The sequence below is a fragment of the Halichoerus grypus genome, chromosome 12 (genome assembly GCF_964656455.1).
Source record: "Halichoerus grypus chromosome 12, mHalGry1.hap1.1, whole genome shotgun sequence".
NCBI lineage: Eukaryota > Metazoa > Chordata > Mammalia > Carnivora > Phocidae > Halichoerus > Halichoerus grypus.
In genome coordinates, this window is record NC_135723.1 from 45,896,594 (window position 1) to 45,915,892 (window position 19,299).

Genomic DNA, 19,299 nt, shown 5'->3' on the forward strand with positions numbered 1-19,299 from the left:
CTATATTTTTATGAGTGTCTTTATTAGGGAAAACATTTTTTATTTTCTTTTAAATGTGTGCCTCACATGAGCATGTCCTTTTTTTTTTTTTTTTTGCCCCCCTTTGTAGAACATTTTTATATCATTTGACTCTGTTGATGCAATGAAATATTCTGAAATAAACAAAACGTGTTTCCTGTACCCAGTGTTTGGGGTATGTGTATGTGTATGTGTGTATTGCCCAGGATGGGAGGTTATTGCTAATCTGTTCTGGGTATTGGACAAGTAGGTCATCTTAAGGTTTCAGAAGAAAAGATATGGTTAACTTCTTTTTTTAAGATTTATTTATTTATTTTAGAGAGAGAGAGGGAGGGAGCGGGCGTGTGTGAGTTGGGGGGAAGGTCAGAGGGAGAGGGGGAGGGAGAGAGAGAAACTCCAGCAGCCTCCCCGCTGAGCAGAGAGACCAATGAGATCATGACTTGAGCCAAAATCAAGAGTCGGACACCTAACTGACTGAGCCACCCAGACATCCTGATAGGGTAAACTTCTGAAATCCGATTCCAGGATTAGTATTTTTCCTGCTAACCCCTAGTCAGACAGAGATGGGAGAATTGGCTAGAAACAAACCATGCTCAGTGCTTTGGCTTTTCCTCCCACAAACTCATCAAACAAGCAGATCTCCCAAAGGTTCCTATACAGGTTAAGCTAGTGACTGGAGTTATAGCCACAAGCTACCTTAGAAAGAGAAATTGCAAATGAACTGGATGAACTGATTTATTGACCCCTATCTGGGTCTCTGGTAGTTGAGCCACTCCTACGGTTTTATTACTAACTCCTTTAAAGAATTGCTAGAATGACAAAATGGGGCCACTCCATCACCTACTTCTGATGATTCTTTCCTTGATTTTTTTGGGTCCAGACATTTGTTACTATGGTCACCAAATGTTCAGGTAAAGATAGGATGCTTCTAAAATCCAGCCTAATAGATGAGGCTCATATTCTACTCAAATGGATTATTTTTACTGTGGAGATGGTTTCCCAAAATAGGCAGCTCCAACTTGAAATAAGACAGACCTGATTACTTAGCTAAGTTATGTAAGGAGCTAAGCCTCAATTTCTTTTCCTATAAAATGAAGATAAAAATATAATTATCATGTGTAGTTCTAGGCAATACACAGGGTAATTCATGGCTCAATGTTAGTACTTTAAAAAAAAACGCTAAGGGCGCCTGGGTGGCTCAGTCGGTTGAGCGTCTGCCTTTGCCTCAGGTCGTGATCCTGGGGTCCCGGGATTGAGCCCCGCATCAGGCTCCCTGCTTGGTGGGGAGTCTGCTTCTCACTCTGCCCCCCACCCTGCTCTCGTGCTCTCTCACTGTCTCTCAAATAGTTAAATAAAATCTTTGGAAAAAAAAAACCTGATAGCTTCTGTGGCCATATCATGTCAAACGGTTTCATCTTGAACTTTCCTAATGACTTAAGTCTCTGAAATGCCTACACTAGAAAGTCTTAAAACTTAAATACAAGCTAATTTACTTTACTTTGGTTCCTCCAGGCAAGGAGCAAATGCCACGAGAGATGAGCTGACAACATCCGCATTTCTGACTGTTCAGTTGGATCGGTCCCTTGGAGGCCAGGCTGTGCAGGTCGGGATAGTTTTACTCCCAGAACTCATCCACGTTAAAGTTTTGCTAGCTCAATGACTAGTTAAAGCCTTCCTCCCAAGTTGGGATGGGAATTTGACATTTTCTAAATATATTTTTTTCATTTTGCAACTTAAGTGTTCCTAATCTCATGCCATACTAGTTCTCTCAGATTCTGGAAAAGAGGGAGCAAACAAAATTGAAAAACAAAAGCAAAAACAAAGAACTATTAACAGATCTAAGGAACCAAAAGAATCGACAGTTATTTGACATAAAACCGTTCTACACAAGTTATTACCTCCAGCTGATCACTTTCCAGTTTTCAGATCTTTGTAAATGTGCAATTACTTCTTAAAAGATAATAATTAAACAGAGAGGTAAGTCAGATACTTTAGTACATGAAATCTAAGATGTGGACGCCAACTTTGGTCTTCTAGCTGGTTTCTTTCCCGTCTTGGTACTTCTTAGTCGATATATAAAGCAAGTTAGATCTAAATTTAAAGGTTCATATTAACTTTTTTATTTTTTTACAAATTAGCAAGGTGACTGAATTCTTTAAATGCACTGAACTCTACTTTCCCCTGAACTATTATATTCACTTCTTGAATGAAATCTTTCTAGATAAGAACTGACATGAGTGTCATTTAATTGATCTTTAAAGTGTTCCTTACCAAATTATGCAAAAACTTTGAAGACATGCATTGTGACTTATAAGTTCTGTATTTTGTAATAAAATATTTGATATACCCATGAATGAATTTCCATTGTTAGCCTATCACATCCTAAATTCACAATGAAATGGTATGTTTAGTTTAATCACTAGGTGGCAGTAGTTTACAATAATGTATAAACAACTCCAGTCCCTGGTAGAGTATGTTAACAGTAGTGAAAAATGTTCAACTTACGCTTTATCTCTTTTATTTTAATTTAACAGTGGAAAATGAGTCTTAATCATTGGCCCTCTTTTTTTTTTTTTTTTTATGTTGGCGATTGAGGTTTTCCCAATGTTATGGGAAATTCCAAGCCAGCAACAGTTTTAGGTAATCCTAGCTAACCTCACCCCAACAGCTTTGGGATTGTGATTTAAAAGACATTTCTGTAAGTTGCTACTTGCTTATTCCACTGCTAATTGGAAGATACCTGTGGGGGATGCCTGGCAGGCTCAGTCAGTAAAGCATGCGACTCTTTTTTTTTTCCCCACTTTTTTTTTTAAATTATGTTAATCACCATACATTACATCATTAGTTTTTGATGTAGTGTTCCATGATTCATTGTTTGCATATAACACCCAATGCTCCATGCAGAACGTGCCCTCTTTAATACCCATCACCAGGCTAACCCATCCTCCCACCCCCCTGCCCTCTAGAACCCTCAGTTTGTTTCTCAGAGTCCATAGTCTCTCATGGTTCGTCTCCCCCTCCGATTTCCCCCCCTTCATTCTTCCCCTCCTGCTATCTTCTTCTTCTTCTTCTTCTTCTTTTTTTTTTTTTTTTAACATATAATGTATTATTTGTTTCAGAGGTACAGGTCTGTGATTCAACAGTCTTACACAATTCACAGTGCTCACCATAGCACATACCCTCCCCAATGTCTATCACCCAGCCACCCCATCCCTCCCACCCCCCACCACTCCAGCAACCCTCAGTTTGTTTTCTGAGATTAAGAATTCCTCATATCAGTGAGGTCATATGATACATGTCTTTCTCTGATTGACTTATTTCACTCAGCATGATATCCTCCAGTTCCATCCACGTCATTGCAAATGGCAAGATTTCATTCCTTTTGATGGCTGCCTAATATTCCATTGTATATATATACCACATCTTCTTTATCCATTCATCTGTCGATGGACATCTTGGCTCTTTCCACAGTTTGGCTATTGTGGACATTAAGCATGCGACTCTTGATCTTGAGTTTGTGAGTTCAAGCCTCATGTTGTGCATAGAACTTCCTCAAAAATTTTTTTTAAATAAAATGAAAAAGATATCTGTGAAGTTAATTATTTTCAGTGCTCCCTAGGCCTCCCTGCTATGGTATGTGCATCTGCATTCCCATTTATTTGGCTTTTAGAAAAAGATACACCAGGGTGCATAAGACAGTTCAATTTTAGCATAGGGCAAAATAATTGAAAAAAAAAGTAGAGAGCTGACACAAAAGTTGAACTCTTTATGTAAAAAATTGCATCAATAATTTATGTAAGAAATAAGAAACTCATTTCTAACCCAATATCTGGTATTAAACTAATAGGTGAAATTAAATAATTAACCATTTACTTTCTTCAATTTCCTTATCCTGAAAAGTCCTTAAATTACATACTTTTAAATGCTTATATTAAGCAAATCTATTACCATTTCTATGAATAAAAAGTAGAAAATATATTCTATTTATTTTTGCCAGATTTTGATGCTTGGAGGCCAGATTGTCATAATTTTTTCATTTCATAGTTACAGAGATGTAGAAATAATGAGTACGCTTTGGTGTCCTCTTATTTTTGGAAGCATTTAAATGCACATCTCTTTACCTTCTGAACAAGATCCAAAACATTTCAGAAACAAGTGTGTCACTACACAGCTATCAAGTGTTGGTGCTCTTGAAAAAAGTCATTTTCACAAACGATGGCGTACATCCGCACTTTGTTGGTTTGTCTCTTATGGAGACGTACGTGAACACACTTACAGCTTTATACTTTCTGGAAGCAGGAAGTGGTGCCATACGGTGATGTTTCCCCCCAGAAGAAACGGCTCAGCGTGCTGTGTCTGGAGTCTGAGACTCTTAAGTCAGCCAGAAAACTGTGCTTGATTAGCATTAACCTGTATTGTCTGTTAATTGTCATGCCTCCTGCTCTTGATTTCTTATTTATTTTTTGTTTTGTTTTCAAAAAGGAAAATAACACATGTGGAAATACAACCCTCCTTCATTGCACCCTTCATTACATTTCTTTTATCCCGCCCCCCCCCCCAGATCCGAGTCTCCCAAGGCAAAGAGCCTGCTCACCTGCTGAGTTTGTTCAAAGACAAACCGCTCATTATTTACAAGAATGGAACATCAAAGAAAGGAGGTCAGGCGCCTGCTCCCCCTACACGCCTCTTTCAAGTCCGGAGAAACCTGGCATTTATCACCAGAATCATGGAGGTAATGTCGTGCATTCAATAAAATGTGCCCTGTTTATGGACTTCCCAGTGGACCTGAGCCATCAACAAATATTAGTCTTCAAAAAATTGGCAAGCAAATTCCCTCTATTTCGATAATTAATCCATTGTTCACAAAAAAAACCAAAACAAAACCAAAAAAAAAAAACAACCCAAAAGCAGGAGAACCAAGTTAAAAGTTAACTCTGGATACCAGGCCTCTCACACTTTTCAACTGCATTGTACCAAAAAAAAAAAAAAAAAGAAGAAGAAGAATTTTAAGAGTAATGTAACAAATCAAATGGTCAAAGGCCCGAAGCTTTATCTTCGAAAGGCCTAGGAGAAGATGGATGGCAGGTGATGGTCAGGTGGTCACACGGGAAATTCGAGAGGGAAAGCCCTTGTGTGTACAAGTGTAACAAATGTGGAAAGCCAGCTTCACCGTATCGGGCCGGAACCATAATTCAACTGGCCAAATAAGCCGTCTCTGACAGCAGCTGAGAAAGAAATCAAACCCCATGTCACAGGTCAGAAGACAAGAAGACCTCTAGGTATGGACAAGCCAGCAGGCCCAGGTGTTTAAATGGCTGAGTGTTTTGCCTCTAGGACCATCCATCACATTTCATAATCTAGACATCTCTCTCACTATTGAAATCCAAGTCTCTCCCGTCACCCCTAAACTGCCCAACGCATTCTATAAATCCCCACACCTGGACCCACCTGCTAAGCCTTCCCCTTTGCACAAGCCGTTTGGCCGAGCCCTTGGAACCAGCTGGGTCATGGCATACCCTCCACTTGCAATCTCTTCTTTAAACCAGCCTCCCAATTAACCTTCTTGTTCTATGGCTATCCTCTGAGGATACAGATTCCCATACGACCCTCACGAGGGGAAGTTGTTTTTCCTCAGTACCCTGTTACCAGGTATGGGTGTGGGTGGGCTACCCTACTTGCTCACTCTTGCCTCCTTGACTTTTATCAGTCTCTCCCTCCCTCGGCGTCATTGTGCCATCATCCATGGAGCTGCCCGTCCTTCCCCTCTTATTCTTTGGTGGCTTTGGCCATTGTCTCACTAACTCCATCCCTCTGGCTTGTCCTTGACCCCTTTCATCTCACACTCATGTGGTCCCGTACTAAACCTTACTATAATTTTAGCACCTCGGGAAATCTGTTTCTGACACCTAATCTCTGACAACCCTCTCCTGTCGTTTGGCCCCTTTGCTCTAGGATGCACATCCCAGCAATTTCCAGTCTCAAACCTGAATCCATGCACACTCTCCATCCATCACACCTTTCGCGTCTTCTCTCTCCAAACCTCCAAAATGCCTGCTCTCCACTGAGCACTGAGTCAGAGTTCTCAGAGAACATAAATGTAATCACACAAGAGTCACCTTATCTACCCCCCACCGGTGTCACCAACGTGCCCCTGTCTGTACATATATATTCTCCTTCCTGCCTGTTTCATGAAATAAATATAATTTATTTATATTTAACAATTTATAAGTATTTTATAATAGTTACTTACATATAAATACTAAATTATTTTAAAAATTAATATCAACATGCTCTTATCCATAAATTAATATTACAAAGTAATGTTTGTAAAAAGTAATATATTACATAAACAAATAAAATGTGACTCCCATCCTAAGGCGAAATTCCTACCACCACAACCCCCAACTTCCGTCCAGAACCGCCCCCCGCCCTCTTGACTTCCTACTTTCCTGAATTTCCCTCTGTCCCATGTTCTTACCTCACGTCCAGTTCATCATTATGGCGGGCAGTAATCTTTCTCTTCTCTAGCATTAGTGTATTCTTCTCTTCCGGATCATTTACTTCAGAATACAAGCATGCCTTCAAAACACTCCCGTTTTCCATTAAAAACTATCTCTTAACCCCGATCCTCCCAGCTGCCATGTCCTTTCTCCGACCTCCTTAAAAGCACAGATCCTCAAAAGCATTGGCCTCACTCACTCCCTGTCCCTACATGGTTAAGCCTCTTCTCTGTAAAGCCACTCTCCTTGGGCATCATTCCAACCACTCCTAGCCTGTTACCTAGTGCCCGTCTTTCAAGAGGTCAGAAGTATCTTTTCTGACCCCTTTCCTTAGCCTTCCACTGGCTTTTTCCACAGTTGCCCTTCCCTAGCTTCTTGAAACACTTTTTTTCACTAGGACTCTGGAGCAACCACGCTCACCAGGATTTCTTCCAAGTTTCCGAAGAGTGTTTTCACTCCACTTATGCCAATTGGGTTTCTGCTTCTCCTCCTCTGCCCGTCCTCCAAACCCCCAAGGCTCAGTCTGGGCCCTCTCCATGGCGATCTCATTCAGTCATATCATTTAAATGACATCACATGTATTGACTTCATCTAGAACATTCTGTACATGGATTCTCATGTGTTCGATTATGACTATTTTTTTTTTAAATCTATCAAGTTAACCATGAATAGCTCTCCTCCGCAGGCACTCTCAGCTGACTTCAGATGGAAGAGTCGAGAATCCTTGCATTCCTAATCTCTTCCCAGCAGGCATATCTTCATGAGACATGCGAGCTGTTTGTGATATGGTTCCTCTGTTTGCTTGCAGCCTGTCAAACTGGCCTTCACATTCCCAGCCTCTCTGAAATGTGCTCATCAAAGTCATTGTTTGTAAGGCTTTCTGGGAGGCTAAAGCTTTATAATGTTCTATTTTGGAACTACTTCCCTGATGCCACACTAGTCTGTGTGTGGGTCTATTGTCCCCTGTCTGTCTGTCATCCACACTCTTCCCTCTGTACCTATAAGGAGACATTTGGATGAGAAATTGGCAGTCCCGGTTCTTATCAGTCTCCATCATCACATCAGGTAGATTCCTTTAAATCTTGGTCCAAGAGGCCTTGCTCCTACTGCAAAAGGACGATGCCCATCCCTGAATGTTAGCAACCCCTAGAACACATCTAACATTTCCAACAGATTGTGTTTCAACTATACTTTAAAAATAAATAAATAAATAAAAAATAAAAGTTCCAACAACCATTCCTTCCTCCTCTAGTGCTCTCTCTGGAGACAGTGTCCTGGTAAACCTGGTGAAATTCAGCTCTCCACATAGTTGATGGCAGCTCGACCCAGTTGGCCAAACACCATCATTTGGCAGTTGAGCATCTCCTCCCTCTTGAAACACCCTCTGCGCTTGGCCTCCAGAACACCACCCTTGTATTTCCTTCCTCTCTCACGGCTGCTCCATCTCAGACTTGCCCGCTGGTTCTTCTTCATCACATTGAGTCCCACGGACATACTGTCCTAGTCACGTAGCCATGTGGTCAGACAGAGGTTCTCACAGAGTCTGACTAGTCATAGAATCCCAAGATCATAGACATGAAGGCAGAAGCCCGTCATAGGACCCTCGGGCTCAATCCCAGGGCTGAGACTGCACATGCTTGTCCTGCCCTGACGGTCCGTCTTCAGCCTCCCCCTCAGGTCAGAGTCTGGGCCCAGGTGGGTCCTCCTCATTCCTCTGTGGCCACAGGGAGCACAACTGTGCTCACCTGGCCGATCCCAGACAGTGGCCACAGCTTCTTGGTTGAAAGGAGGGGGTATGTCAGTGCTGTGTTACTAATCCGCTACAGTCTTTTACAGTTTGAGTTATAATTTATCTGAGCCTGGAGACCCCTTTAGTGAATTTGCATTGTTATCTCTTTGCCAAAATTGGACTCCAGTCCCTGTTTTATGATTTTTGGTGTCCCTTTGTGGGTTTTTTTTTTTAATTTCAGTATAGTTAATATACAGTGTTATATTAGTTTCAGGTGTACAATATAGTGATTCAACACTTCCATATATTACTCAGTGCTCATCAAGAGAAGTGTACTCTTAATCCCCATCACCTATTTCACCCATCCCCCCACCCACCTCCCCTCTGGTAACCCTGTTTGTTCTCTATAGTTAAGGTCTGTTTTTTGGGTTGTCTCTTTTTTTTTTTCCTTTGTTTGTTTGTTTTGTTTCTTAAATTCCACATATGAGTGAAAGTATATGGTATTTGTCTTTCTCTGACTGACTTATTTCACTTACCATTATACTCCATAGATCCATCTATGTTGTTACAAATGGCAAGATCTCATTGCTTTTTACGGCTGAATAATATATATATACCCCTTCTTCTTTATCCATTCATTTATCAGTGGACACTTGGGCTGCTTCCATAATTTGGCTATTGTAAATAATGCTTCAATAAACATAGGTGTGCATATCCTTTCAAATTTGTGTTCTCAGATTCTTTGGTTAATACCCAGTAGTGCCTTTACTGAATCATAGGATTGTTCTATTTTTAGCTTTCTGAAGAACCTCCATACTGTTTTCCAGGGTGGCTGCACCAGTTTGCATGCCTACCACCAGGGCACGAGAGTTCCTTTTTCTCCACATCCTCGCCGACATTTGTTTTGTGTTTTTGATTTTAGCCATTCTGACAGGTGTAAGATGATACCTCATTGTGGTTTTGATTTGCGGTTTTTCTGATGAGTAGTGATGTTGAGCATATTTTCATGTGTTTTTTGGCCATCTGGATGTCTTCTTTGGAGAAATGTCTATTCATGTCTTCTGCCCACTTTTAATTGGATTATTTGTTCTTTTGGTGTTGAGTTACTTAAGTTCTTTATATATTTTGGATACTAACCCTTTATCAGGTATGTCACTTGCAAATATCTTCTCCCATTCAGTAGGGTGTCTTTTAGTTTTGTTGGTTGTTTCCTTTGGTGTGCAAAAGTTTTTTTTTTAATTTTGATGTAGTACCAATAGTTTATTTTTGCTTTTGTTTCGCTTGCCTCAGGAGACATATCTAGAAAGATGTTGCTACGGCCAATGTCAGACAAATGACTGCCTATGCTCTCTTCTAGGATTTTTGTAGTTCCAGGTCTCACATTTAGGTCCTTCATCCATTTTGAGTTAATTTTTGTGTATTGTGTAAGAATGTGGTCCAGTTTCTTTTTTTAATATATTTTTTTAAAGATTTTATTTATTAATGAGAGACAGAGAGAGAGAGAGAGGCAGAAGGAGAAGCAGGTTCCCCATGGAGCAAGGAGCCTGATGTGGGACTTGATCCCAGGACCCCAGGATCATGACCTGAGCCGAAGGCAGACGCTTAACCAACTGAGCCATCCAGGCGCCCAAAAGTAGTCCAGTTTCATTCTTTTGCATGTAGCTGTCCAGTTTTCCTAACACCATGTGTTAGATAAAGAGACTGTCTTTTTCCCATTGCATATTTCTGCCTTCTTTGTCAAAGATTAATTGACCATATAAGCATGGCTGTATTTCTGGGTTTTCTATTCTGTCCACTGATCTGTGTGCTATTTTTGTGCCAGTACCATACTGTTGTGATCACTACGGCTTTGTAATATACCTTGGGAGTCTGGAATTGTGATGCCTCTAGTCTTGTTTGTATTTTTCCAAGATTGCTTTGACTATTCAGGGTCTTTTGTGGTTCTCTACAAATTTTAGGATTGTTCGTTCTAGCTCTATGGAAAAATGCCGTTGGTATTTTCACAAGGATTGCATTAAATCTGTAGACTGCTTTGGGTAGGTATCCCTCTAATTATTTGGAAAACCTCTTTAGCGGGGGAGAGAGAAACTGAACATCTTTGCTTTACGTGTGTCGTTTGTGTCTATCACACCCGCTTCCCAAACATCAGTTATAGCCCATACTTGTTCTTACGGCTCCTTTGAATATTATATTTGTTACTTCTCACTTAAGTTTGGCTAATTTTATCCTTAGAGCCCTGTGCTGCTGTCTGTGGGCAGTTGAGCATTAAAGTGATACAGAGCAAAGAGCTACTAAGGTTTCTAATGCCAGAGTGGTGTCCTAGTGCCACCTTGGGATCAGGATGGAAGGCGACGGGTGGTTTGTCCCTGTCACAGCTTCTCAGACATGTTTACTGAGGGAGTAGCAATGAATCTGAATCACGGTGTTGTTTTCCTTTATACCCTAGGTAGATGTCGGTGCACATTCTTTGAATTCCAATGATGTTTTTGTCTTGAAACTGCGACAAAACAGTGGCTTCATCTGGATAGGAAAAGGCGCTAGCCAGGAGGAGGAGAAAGGAGCAGAGTATGTGGCAAGTGTCCTCAAATGCAAAACCACAAAGATTCAGGAGGGCCAGGAACCAGGTGTGTACTGTGGGGTCAAGGACACGAGCCAGGACTTACATTTGGTATAATTGCTAATCATGTAATTTATTTATTTTTTCATAAATAGGACCTTTGTAACAGTTATAGGGCATTACAGATCCTTCCATTAGTTGCAAAATTGGGCGACGGTACCCGCTATATTTAAATAATTTCCTAACATTGAAATCAAGGTGAAATCATATCATTCGTTAATGTAAGGCAAGACCAGCCCTGTGCTCCTGGAAATGCACTGGATAACTCATTGTGTTTTTCACAGAGGAGTTTTGGAATTCCCTTGGAGGGAAAAAACACTACCAGACCTCTCCACTGCTAGAAACCCAGGCTGAAGACCATCCGCCTCGGCTTTACGGCTGCTCTAACAAAACTGGACGATTCATCGTGAGTGTCTTGCAAAACACTGGGGTGAAACCGAACAACATTGGGAGGGGTGGTTCTGGCACTTTTCAGCCATGTCGGTGCTCTGGCTCTCAGTTTTAGCTTGCTTATCTGCAAACCAGACATGATAGTCTTAGCTCTCTACGCAGGCTTGTTTTAAGAGTCAATGACATAATGGATGTGAAAGCATAGGAATGCTGTAAAGTACTATATAAATCAAGCCGCTCTTAAAAATATCAACTACTTTGCACTTGTGTCAGCATGAGGTTGTTGCTATATGAATATGCATATGGTTGGATTTCCTAATTTAATAATTTGACACTTTCTGTGGGAAACCATGGTGGGTTCTGATCAAACTGTGTCAGTTTTACACTTCAATTTCCCAGGGAATAAAAAGTTTCACCATGTTGACTGACTAGAGATATTATGAAAATATTATGATCATTGGGCAGAATCATAAAAAGCTACATATGCACCTGCAAATTGAATGAAATCAGCAAGAAGGTTTTATTTTATAGTCATTCACAGGTTTTAAATTTCAGACTGATTTTATACTGGGCTCCAAAATATCCTGGAGTGCAGCCCCTCATCTCAGTTTAAGCATAAAAATTCTCTTTTCTCTGTTTGACATGTAGGTTTTTGAGTAAATTTTTTGTTTAAAGGACAAACTTCTTTCCTATGTAAAATTTGATCTAAAGATTTGGTCACCATGTCCTGGTGAATACAAGCTTTATTTTTCAACACACACATGAAAATCGTCTAAGTCTTTTCCCAGCTACATTGTTTGCTAGAAATAAAATGCTTTGAGGAAGAAACTGCTCATATTCAAACCACACTTGAAGATGATAAGTGATTTGACCTGAAAATTGAAGGTTCAAATTAAAGATTCGAATTGTGATAAATATTCGTTGTTGGGCACCACAGTTGCTCACCTATTTTCTAGGAAATCCTTGTATTTTAGAAACTTGTCAGAAAAAATCTGTTATTTTACTCTTTTGACTGTTAATTTGATATGGCATCCAACCAACTTCTTTTTCAACTAATGCTTCTATAATTTCTTATTAGTATTATTTGCTAATATTGTTGTAAATAACCTGCTTGTCTCCAATGAAGATGTATTTTACAAAAATAATACCTAGGCTTTGTTCTCCGTCAGGTTTAAAAAAATCTGTTAGTCTTTGGATCTCACTGATATGAGGAATTCTTAATCTCAGGAAATAAACTGAGGGTTGCTGGAGTGGTGGGGGGTGGGAGGGATGGGGTGGACTTTTCCTCTACACCAACTGATTTTCTTGTTTGGTATTTGGAACTCTGACTATTCCCTTCACAATTTAAGGAAAGAAATGTCACTGAAAAGTATTTGATCTAGTTATCATAATCAAAAAGCAGGCTTTAGACATATAGATTCACATAAGACAGCAGAGCCTATGGGTTAATAGCACAGGTTTTGGAACCAGTCTGCCTGTGCAATATGGCTTACTTGGTGATGTTACTTACTAGCTGTGTGACCTTAGGCTGGTTACTTACCCTCTCTGTGCTGTAGTAGTCTCATCTGTAAAATGGGGATAATCCTAGTACCCACTTCATAGAGTTGTGTGAATATTAAATTAGTTGTTCATATAAAGGATTTAGAACAGTGCCTGACATGGAGTGATATTTAAAGTTTTTGCTTTTTTAAATCGTTATGTGATTGGTAAATATTCTGTAAAAAAGATAATATAAACTAAGTTTTTGCCTTCTGTAAGTAGTTTTTGTCTGTTTTTGTATAACAGTCTCAAACTTTCATCAGGTTATAATAAATATGTGTTATGCTCAGAAGGCTGCAGGTTGCCTGGGACCAAGTTAACCTAGGTCCAGCCCAGCTGGGTGGTTCTCCTTTGGGCTGCAGGCTGGATTCATGCCTGTTTTTCCCACGACTGAGCCCAGGAATGCAAGAGGGCCCCTGATGAGTCACATTTGCTAATATGACGTGGCCAAGGCCAAAGCCACCTCCACTTACTCGACTGTACTATAACAAAGTCACACAGCAGAGGGAAGGAGTGAAGAATTAAGAACCACAACCCTATCTACCACACCTTCCTAAGGGTCAGGGGGTTCATTATCCAGAATCTTTTAAAAATTTGGAACTTTGGATTAATACCTGCCCACTGGTAGTGGGTGTGTTAAACTAAACCTCCCTAGCAAACTTTAAAGTTAACTACAGAGAACATGATTTAACACATTTAAGATAATAATAAGAAGAAAACTTTGCATATGAAATATTATATCATCTTGTCAAAAATTGTTGATTTAGAAAATGACCAGACCTATTGATTTTATTAAAATAATCTTGACCTACACAATAAAAAACAATTGAATACTTAGACCATAAACTCAAATGTCTTTAGGGACGAGGAAGGCAATGGAAATCTGTGAAGCAGCTTGTCACAAGGGACCGGAAGTGGAACTGGGGTCCGACTGCCTGTAGCCTCCCTGAGGCATTCAGGGGCCACGTTCGTAGTCAGCACTGTGCTTCCCAGATAAGATTCCATCAGCTTGTGATAGACGATGAAACACATAAACAATTTTCTAAATCTTTTTCTTTAAGATTTTATTTATTTGAGAGAGAAAGAGAGAGAGAGAGGACGAGAGCAGGGTGAGGAGCAGACTCCCCACTGAGCAGGGAGCCTGACGTGTGGCTCGATCCTGGGACTCCGGGATCATGACCTGAGCCGAAGGCAGCTGCTTAACTGACTGAGCCACGCAGGCGCCCAACAATTATCTAAATCTTTATTACCCAGAAAGAACAAAAAAAGATGACTAACAAACTTTATTTTTGTGGTGCTTTAAAATAATACAATGCATTGGTATCCTATATATTAGAAAAATTATTGCTTTACTCTTTGATCCTAAGGCTTTTTCATACGTTTCAGATTGAAGAGGTTCCGGGAGAGTTCACCCAGGATGATTTAGCGGAAGATGATGTCATGTTACTAGATGCTTGGGAACAGGTAAAACTGTATTTGGTGTGCTTGTACTTGGGAGCTGGCAAAACCTGCTTTGAAAAATGGCAAGTCTAATAATAAATGGACCTATGGATTTAGGCTGTATTTTAAAAAGACTCAACACAGTTTGGCAAAAAATAAAACTGATACATGTAGCAAATTGATTTCTTAAAATGGAAAAAATTCCATGGCTACCGTCTGTGGCTGTATAGTTTTAGGTGAAAAACTTCTATTTTTCATTTATTTTTAAAATTGATTCACTCCTAATTTCTTCATGCATTCATCCATTCATTTAACTAGTAAATGCATTAGTGGATACAATGCCACGGGGGAACAGGGCCATGGGGACGTCAAAGATTCAGAATTTTTCTTGAAATCTGATGAGAAGTCATCATAGGGGGCCTTACCCCTGAGGAAGAAACAGACATAGGATAGTTTTGAATCTACACAGAAAATATGTTGCTGTTATGTATATCTTTATTTGGGAGAAAATGAATGGGGATTTGGCATGCCATATCTGATAGTTGGGTTTTTTGTTGTTGTTGTTGTTGTTTTTTACCCTTTGTGTAAACTGATAATAGTGGAAGGGAAAAATAAATATATTAGGAACTAAAATGTATAGAACAATTATGAAACCCGTATCTGAATTAGGCCCACTCTTAGAGTCAACCCTAGTAATTGTTACTTCTAGGTCTGTTCTTAATTGCTAAAGTCATTTGGTTATATTACCCCTTAGCTTCTTGGTATAGAATTGCCATATTTGAATTTGGAATCTAGTCACAGATTCTCCCCAGGTGAATGGATCACATATTTATAGATATGAAATTTAAAATGTCATGTCAATAAAACACCTTTGTATATTAAGAATTACAAAATAAGAATGGCATTTCCTTATTCAAAACAATTATGTCCATTTGTAGTCAGTTCTGCAGTCATGGATACTTGAGAATATTTCCCTTACTACGTTTTATTTTTTTTTTTTTTTTTTTTTTTTTTTTTTTTTTTAAAGATTTTTTTTTATTTATTTACCTGAGAGAGAGAGAATGAGACAGAGCACATGAGAGGGGGGGAGGGTCAGAGGGAGAAGCAGACTCCCTGCCGAGCAGGGAGCCTGATGCGGGACTCGATCCAGGGACTCCAGGATCATGACCTGAGCCGAAGGCAGTCGCTTAACCAACTGAGCCACCCAGGCGCCCACTACGTTTTATTTTTTAAATCATTTTTTTCATTTACATGACCAAGCTGTCGTTGTTTGTTCTATGCCCTGCAAGCAAATATTTCAGTACTTTCAGTATGAATTAGAATACAATCAAAACTAATTTGGCCAAAATTTCTCTGCCAACAAGTTATTTTAAAGTGATTTAAATATAAGGTAATTCGGGGCACCTGGGTGGCTCAGTTGTTAGGTAAGCGTCTGCCTTCGGCTCAGGTCATGATCCCAGGGTCCTGGGATCGAGCCCCCCATTGGGCTTGCTGCTCAGCGGGGAGCCTGCTTCTGGCCCTCCCCCAGCTCGTGTGCGCCCTCGCTCTGGCTCTCGCATGTGTGTGCTTCCCCCCACCCCCCTCTGTCTCAAATAAATAAATAAATAAAATCTTTTAAAGTAAATAAATATAAGGTAATTCAAGAGAATGTTTCAGCATTGAAGTTCACAGCCTATACATTTGACAAGAAGGATACATACAGAATATGTAATTACATCAGTTTAAAAAAAAACTCAATATTTAAATACTAAACATTGTAGCACTTTTACCAAAGCGTTAGAAGATACAGTTTTAGATGTACACTACAGGCTTACGGCAGAGGCTTTGCAAGGGAGGCTGAGGTCCCCCCAGGATAATAATATGGGGATAATGACTGCCTTCCATACCCTAAATGGGTGGCTGCAGAAAATAGCCAATATGTTGTTTTGAGAAAGTGTATAAACTAGAAAATACTATATAAACCTGAAATATCAGAATGTGGATTCTGGAGTCAAACTGGCTGGGTATCAATCTAGAGTATCTCTTAATAAGTGCAAACATTGGGAAAGTGATGGGCCTTCTCTGCACCTCCTTCTCCACATCCCTAACTTGGGGGCTCGCTGTGAAGGTGAAAGGAGCGATGTGTGAGAAGCACCTGGTACAGGGCTTGCACTGAGCCTTTACTCCCCAAACCGTACATATTATTGTTTCACTTTTCAGATTTTTATTTGGGTCGGCAAAGATGCCAATGAAGTTGAGAGAACAGAATCTCTGAAGTCTGGTAAGCGAGATCCCATGGACAATGAATGGCATTTATCCTGAGTGCTTATTACAAAGCTCCTGACTGCTCTTTTCACCACATTCTTCAAAACCACATATTAAAACTGAGCAGAATCTAATAAGCTTTTGCTTTCAGAACTTAAGTGTAATGGAATTTTTTTGAACTGAAGAATTTCAGAATAAGAATAAGAAAAATGTTTTATTACCTAATTTAGAACATGATTACATCAGTTTATTCTGAAAACTTTAAATTCACTTAAACAATATTGTATTATAGAAATAGTAAAACCTCTATAACTATGATAACCTAGATTTTTTAAAGTTTTTTGAGTAATGCTGTTCTTTCTGCACAATTTTTTTTTTATTTTTGAAAAGTACAGGAATAATTATGCCATAAGGATAATTCTATAAAGTTTGAAATTTTTTTAGGCAACCATTAGACTCTCATGTGCAATCCATGGCAGATGAGAGAAATCAATAAGGAATTGTTCATATGGAATGGTATTTGGCTACTTCAGGGCAATGAAAATTTGATTCATTATTTTTATTGGGAGACGTTTCATTTCTTAGTTATTTTAGTTTAATCAAAACTAACTGACCCTACGACCCAGGAATTGCACTACTAGGTATTTATCCAAAGGATACAAACATAGTGATTTGAAGGGGCACATGCACCCCAATGTTTATAGCAGCAATGTCCACAATAGCCAAACTATGGAAAGAGCCCAGATGAATGGATAAAGAAGATGTGTGTGTGTGTGTGTGTGTGTGTGTGTATACACACACATATACAATGGAATATTACTCAGCCATCAAAAAGAATGAAATCTTGCCATTTGCAATGACATGGATGGAACTAGAGGGTATTATGCTCAGTGAAATAAGTCAGTCAGAGAAAAACAAATACCATATAATTTCACTCATATGTGGAATTTAAGAAACAAAACAGATGAACATAGGGGAAGGGAAGGAAAAATAAAATAAGAGGACAACAGAGAGGGAGACAAACCATAAGAGACTCTTAACTATAGGCAACAAACTGAGGGTTGCTGGAGGGTTGGTGGGTGGGGGATGGGGTAACTGGGTGACGGGCATTAAGAGGGAACTTGAAGTAATGGCACCGGGTGTTGTATGCAATTGAGGAATCACCAAATTCTACCTCCAAAACTAATAATACAATATATGTTAATTAAATTGAATTTAAATAAATTTTTTTTTAAAAAACAACTAACTGAATGTGTTTGTCTTTCAATTCTTTATAGCCAAAATGTATCTTGAGACAGATCCTTCTGGAAGAGACAAGAGGACACCAATTGTCATCGTAAAGCAGGGCCATGAGCCGGCCACATTCACAGGCTGGTTCCTGGGCTGGGATTCCAGAAGGTGGTAAACTGGTTTTTGTAGGAAAAAAACAAACAAATATTTTGGAGCCACTGTCCCATTGCTGTTTTGAGGGGAAGAAAGGTTTTTTGGTTTGTTTGGTTTTAGAAAATTAACCGGCCCTATGACTATTTTTTAATGCCTACTATTGGTTTGAAATTCTTTTTAAACTAGAATTTTCTTATGTTAGTATTTTAAAATAACCTAAAGGAAATTTTTGTTATGGACCAATGTTAACTCTGCTGGAAACTGACTTATATCTTTTTATATGACCTTTTAAAAGTGAGAAGCTGCACATAATCTAGGGGAGTTCATCAGGGAATTTTATAATTCAGGAAACTTTAGCCAAACTTGTTCTTTAATATGCCAGAGAAGTAAGCCATAATGCCTTTGAGGTTATTCTCCTTTCCATGTGCTGTGTTCAAAAGAATTGTATATTTGCAGTGAGGTTTATGTTAAGATGGTTTAAAAGTTTGTTGTTATTTTCCTTCTTCAGCCAATGTGACTCTGATACCATTCACTCCTAAGTATCTTTTTCTGAGTAATTTTACCATTTTTGCCTTTTAAAAAGCCTTTGAAATCACAGCTTTTTCATGACAAAATAATTACAGTCTTATCCGGTTGTATGTATGTATGTATGTATTTGACATGTTTAATACCACAAAGGTTATGTATGAAAAAATTCACTAATGCTGTCTATCATCATTAAAATGCATCTCTTTTGGAAAGGTTTTTTGTTGTGACATTTTATTTAAATATGACATGTGAGTTAATTACACAGTTTTAAGGTTAAATACTTTTATGCATAAATAAATATGAATTTAATATTTCTTAATTCATCCTCATTAAGTAGTCAAACTTAAACAACTTTTCCAAGGTTACATAATTATGAAAGATTTTGAAGATCAGTACCTATGACATCTGGGCCCTGTTAAAGGATAAACTGAGGCGTATCACACATTTCAAGAGTTTATTTGAGCAAAAATCAATTTGGATTTGGCAGTGCCAAACTACCAGCAGGAGCGCAGGGAAAGACTTTTCTAAAGAAAAAGTAAAGCAAAGTAAGGAAATTCTTTTTTTCTTTTTTTAAGATTTTACTTATTTATTTGTCGAGAGAGAAAGAGCGAGCGAGCACAAGCAGGGGGAGCAGCAGAGAGAGAGAAGCAGGCCCCCCACTGAGCAGGGAGCCCGATGCGGGAACTGGATCCCAGGACCCCAGGATCATGACCTGAGCCGATGGCAGACGTTTAACCGACTGAGCCACCCAGGCGCCCCAAGTAGGGAATTCTTGATTGGCTAGGCTGAAAGCCCACTTGACTGTGCTTGGTTGTCCTCAGGTTTTGACTTTGTAACCTGGAGGCATTTATAGCTTAGATTTTGGTTTGCTTACATAGGTCTCCACAGCATTAGAACCACATGAGTCTAAT

At 39.3% G+C, this 19,299-nt stretch overlaps 1 protein-coding gene across 1 annotated transcript in view; it reads left to right on the top strand.

The window, feature by feature from the left end:
• The window catches only part of SCIN (scinderin), a 77,366-nt gene extending 58,762 nt beyond the window's left edge, over positions 1-18,604 (top strand). Inside the window, exons 10-16 of the mRNA XM_036085205.2 lie at positions 1,531-1,621; positions 4,580-4,750; positions 10,694-10,871; positions 11,149-11,270; positions 14,180-14,257; positions 16,433-16,493; positions 17,755-18,604. Coding sequence (XP_035941098.2) covers positions 1,531-1,621; positions 4,580-4,750; positions 10,694-10,871; positions 11,149-11,270; positions 14,180-14,257; positions 16,433-16,493; positions 17,755-17,882 — 829 coding nt within the window. The 3' untranslated portion in view covers positions 17,883-18,604. The remainder of the gene's footprint in view (positions 1-1,530; positions 1,622-4,579; positions 4,751-10,693; positions 10,872-11,148; positions 11,271-14,179; positions 14,258-16,432; positions 16,494-17,754) is intronic.
• The last annotated feature ends 695 nt before the right edge of the window (positions 18,605-19,299 follow it).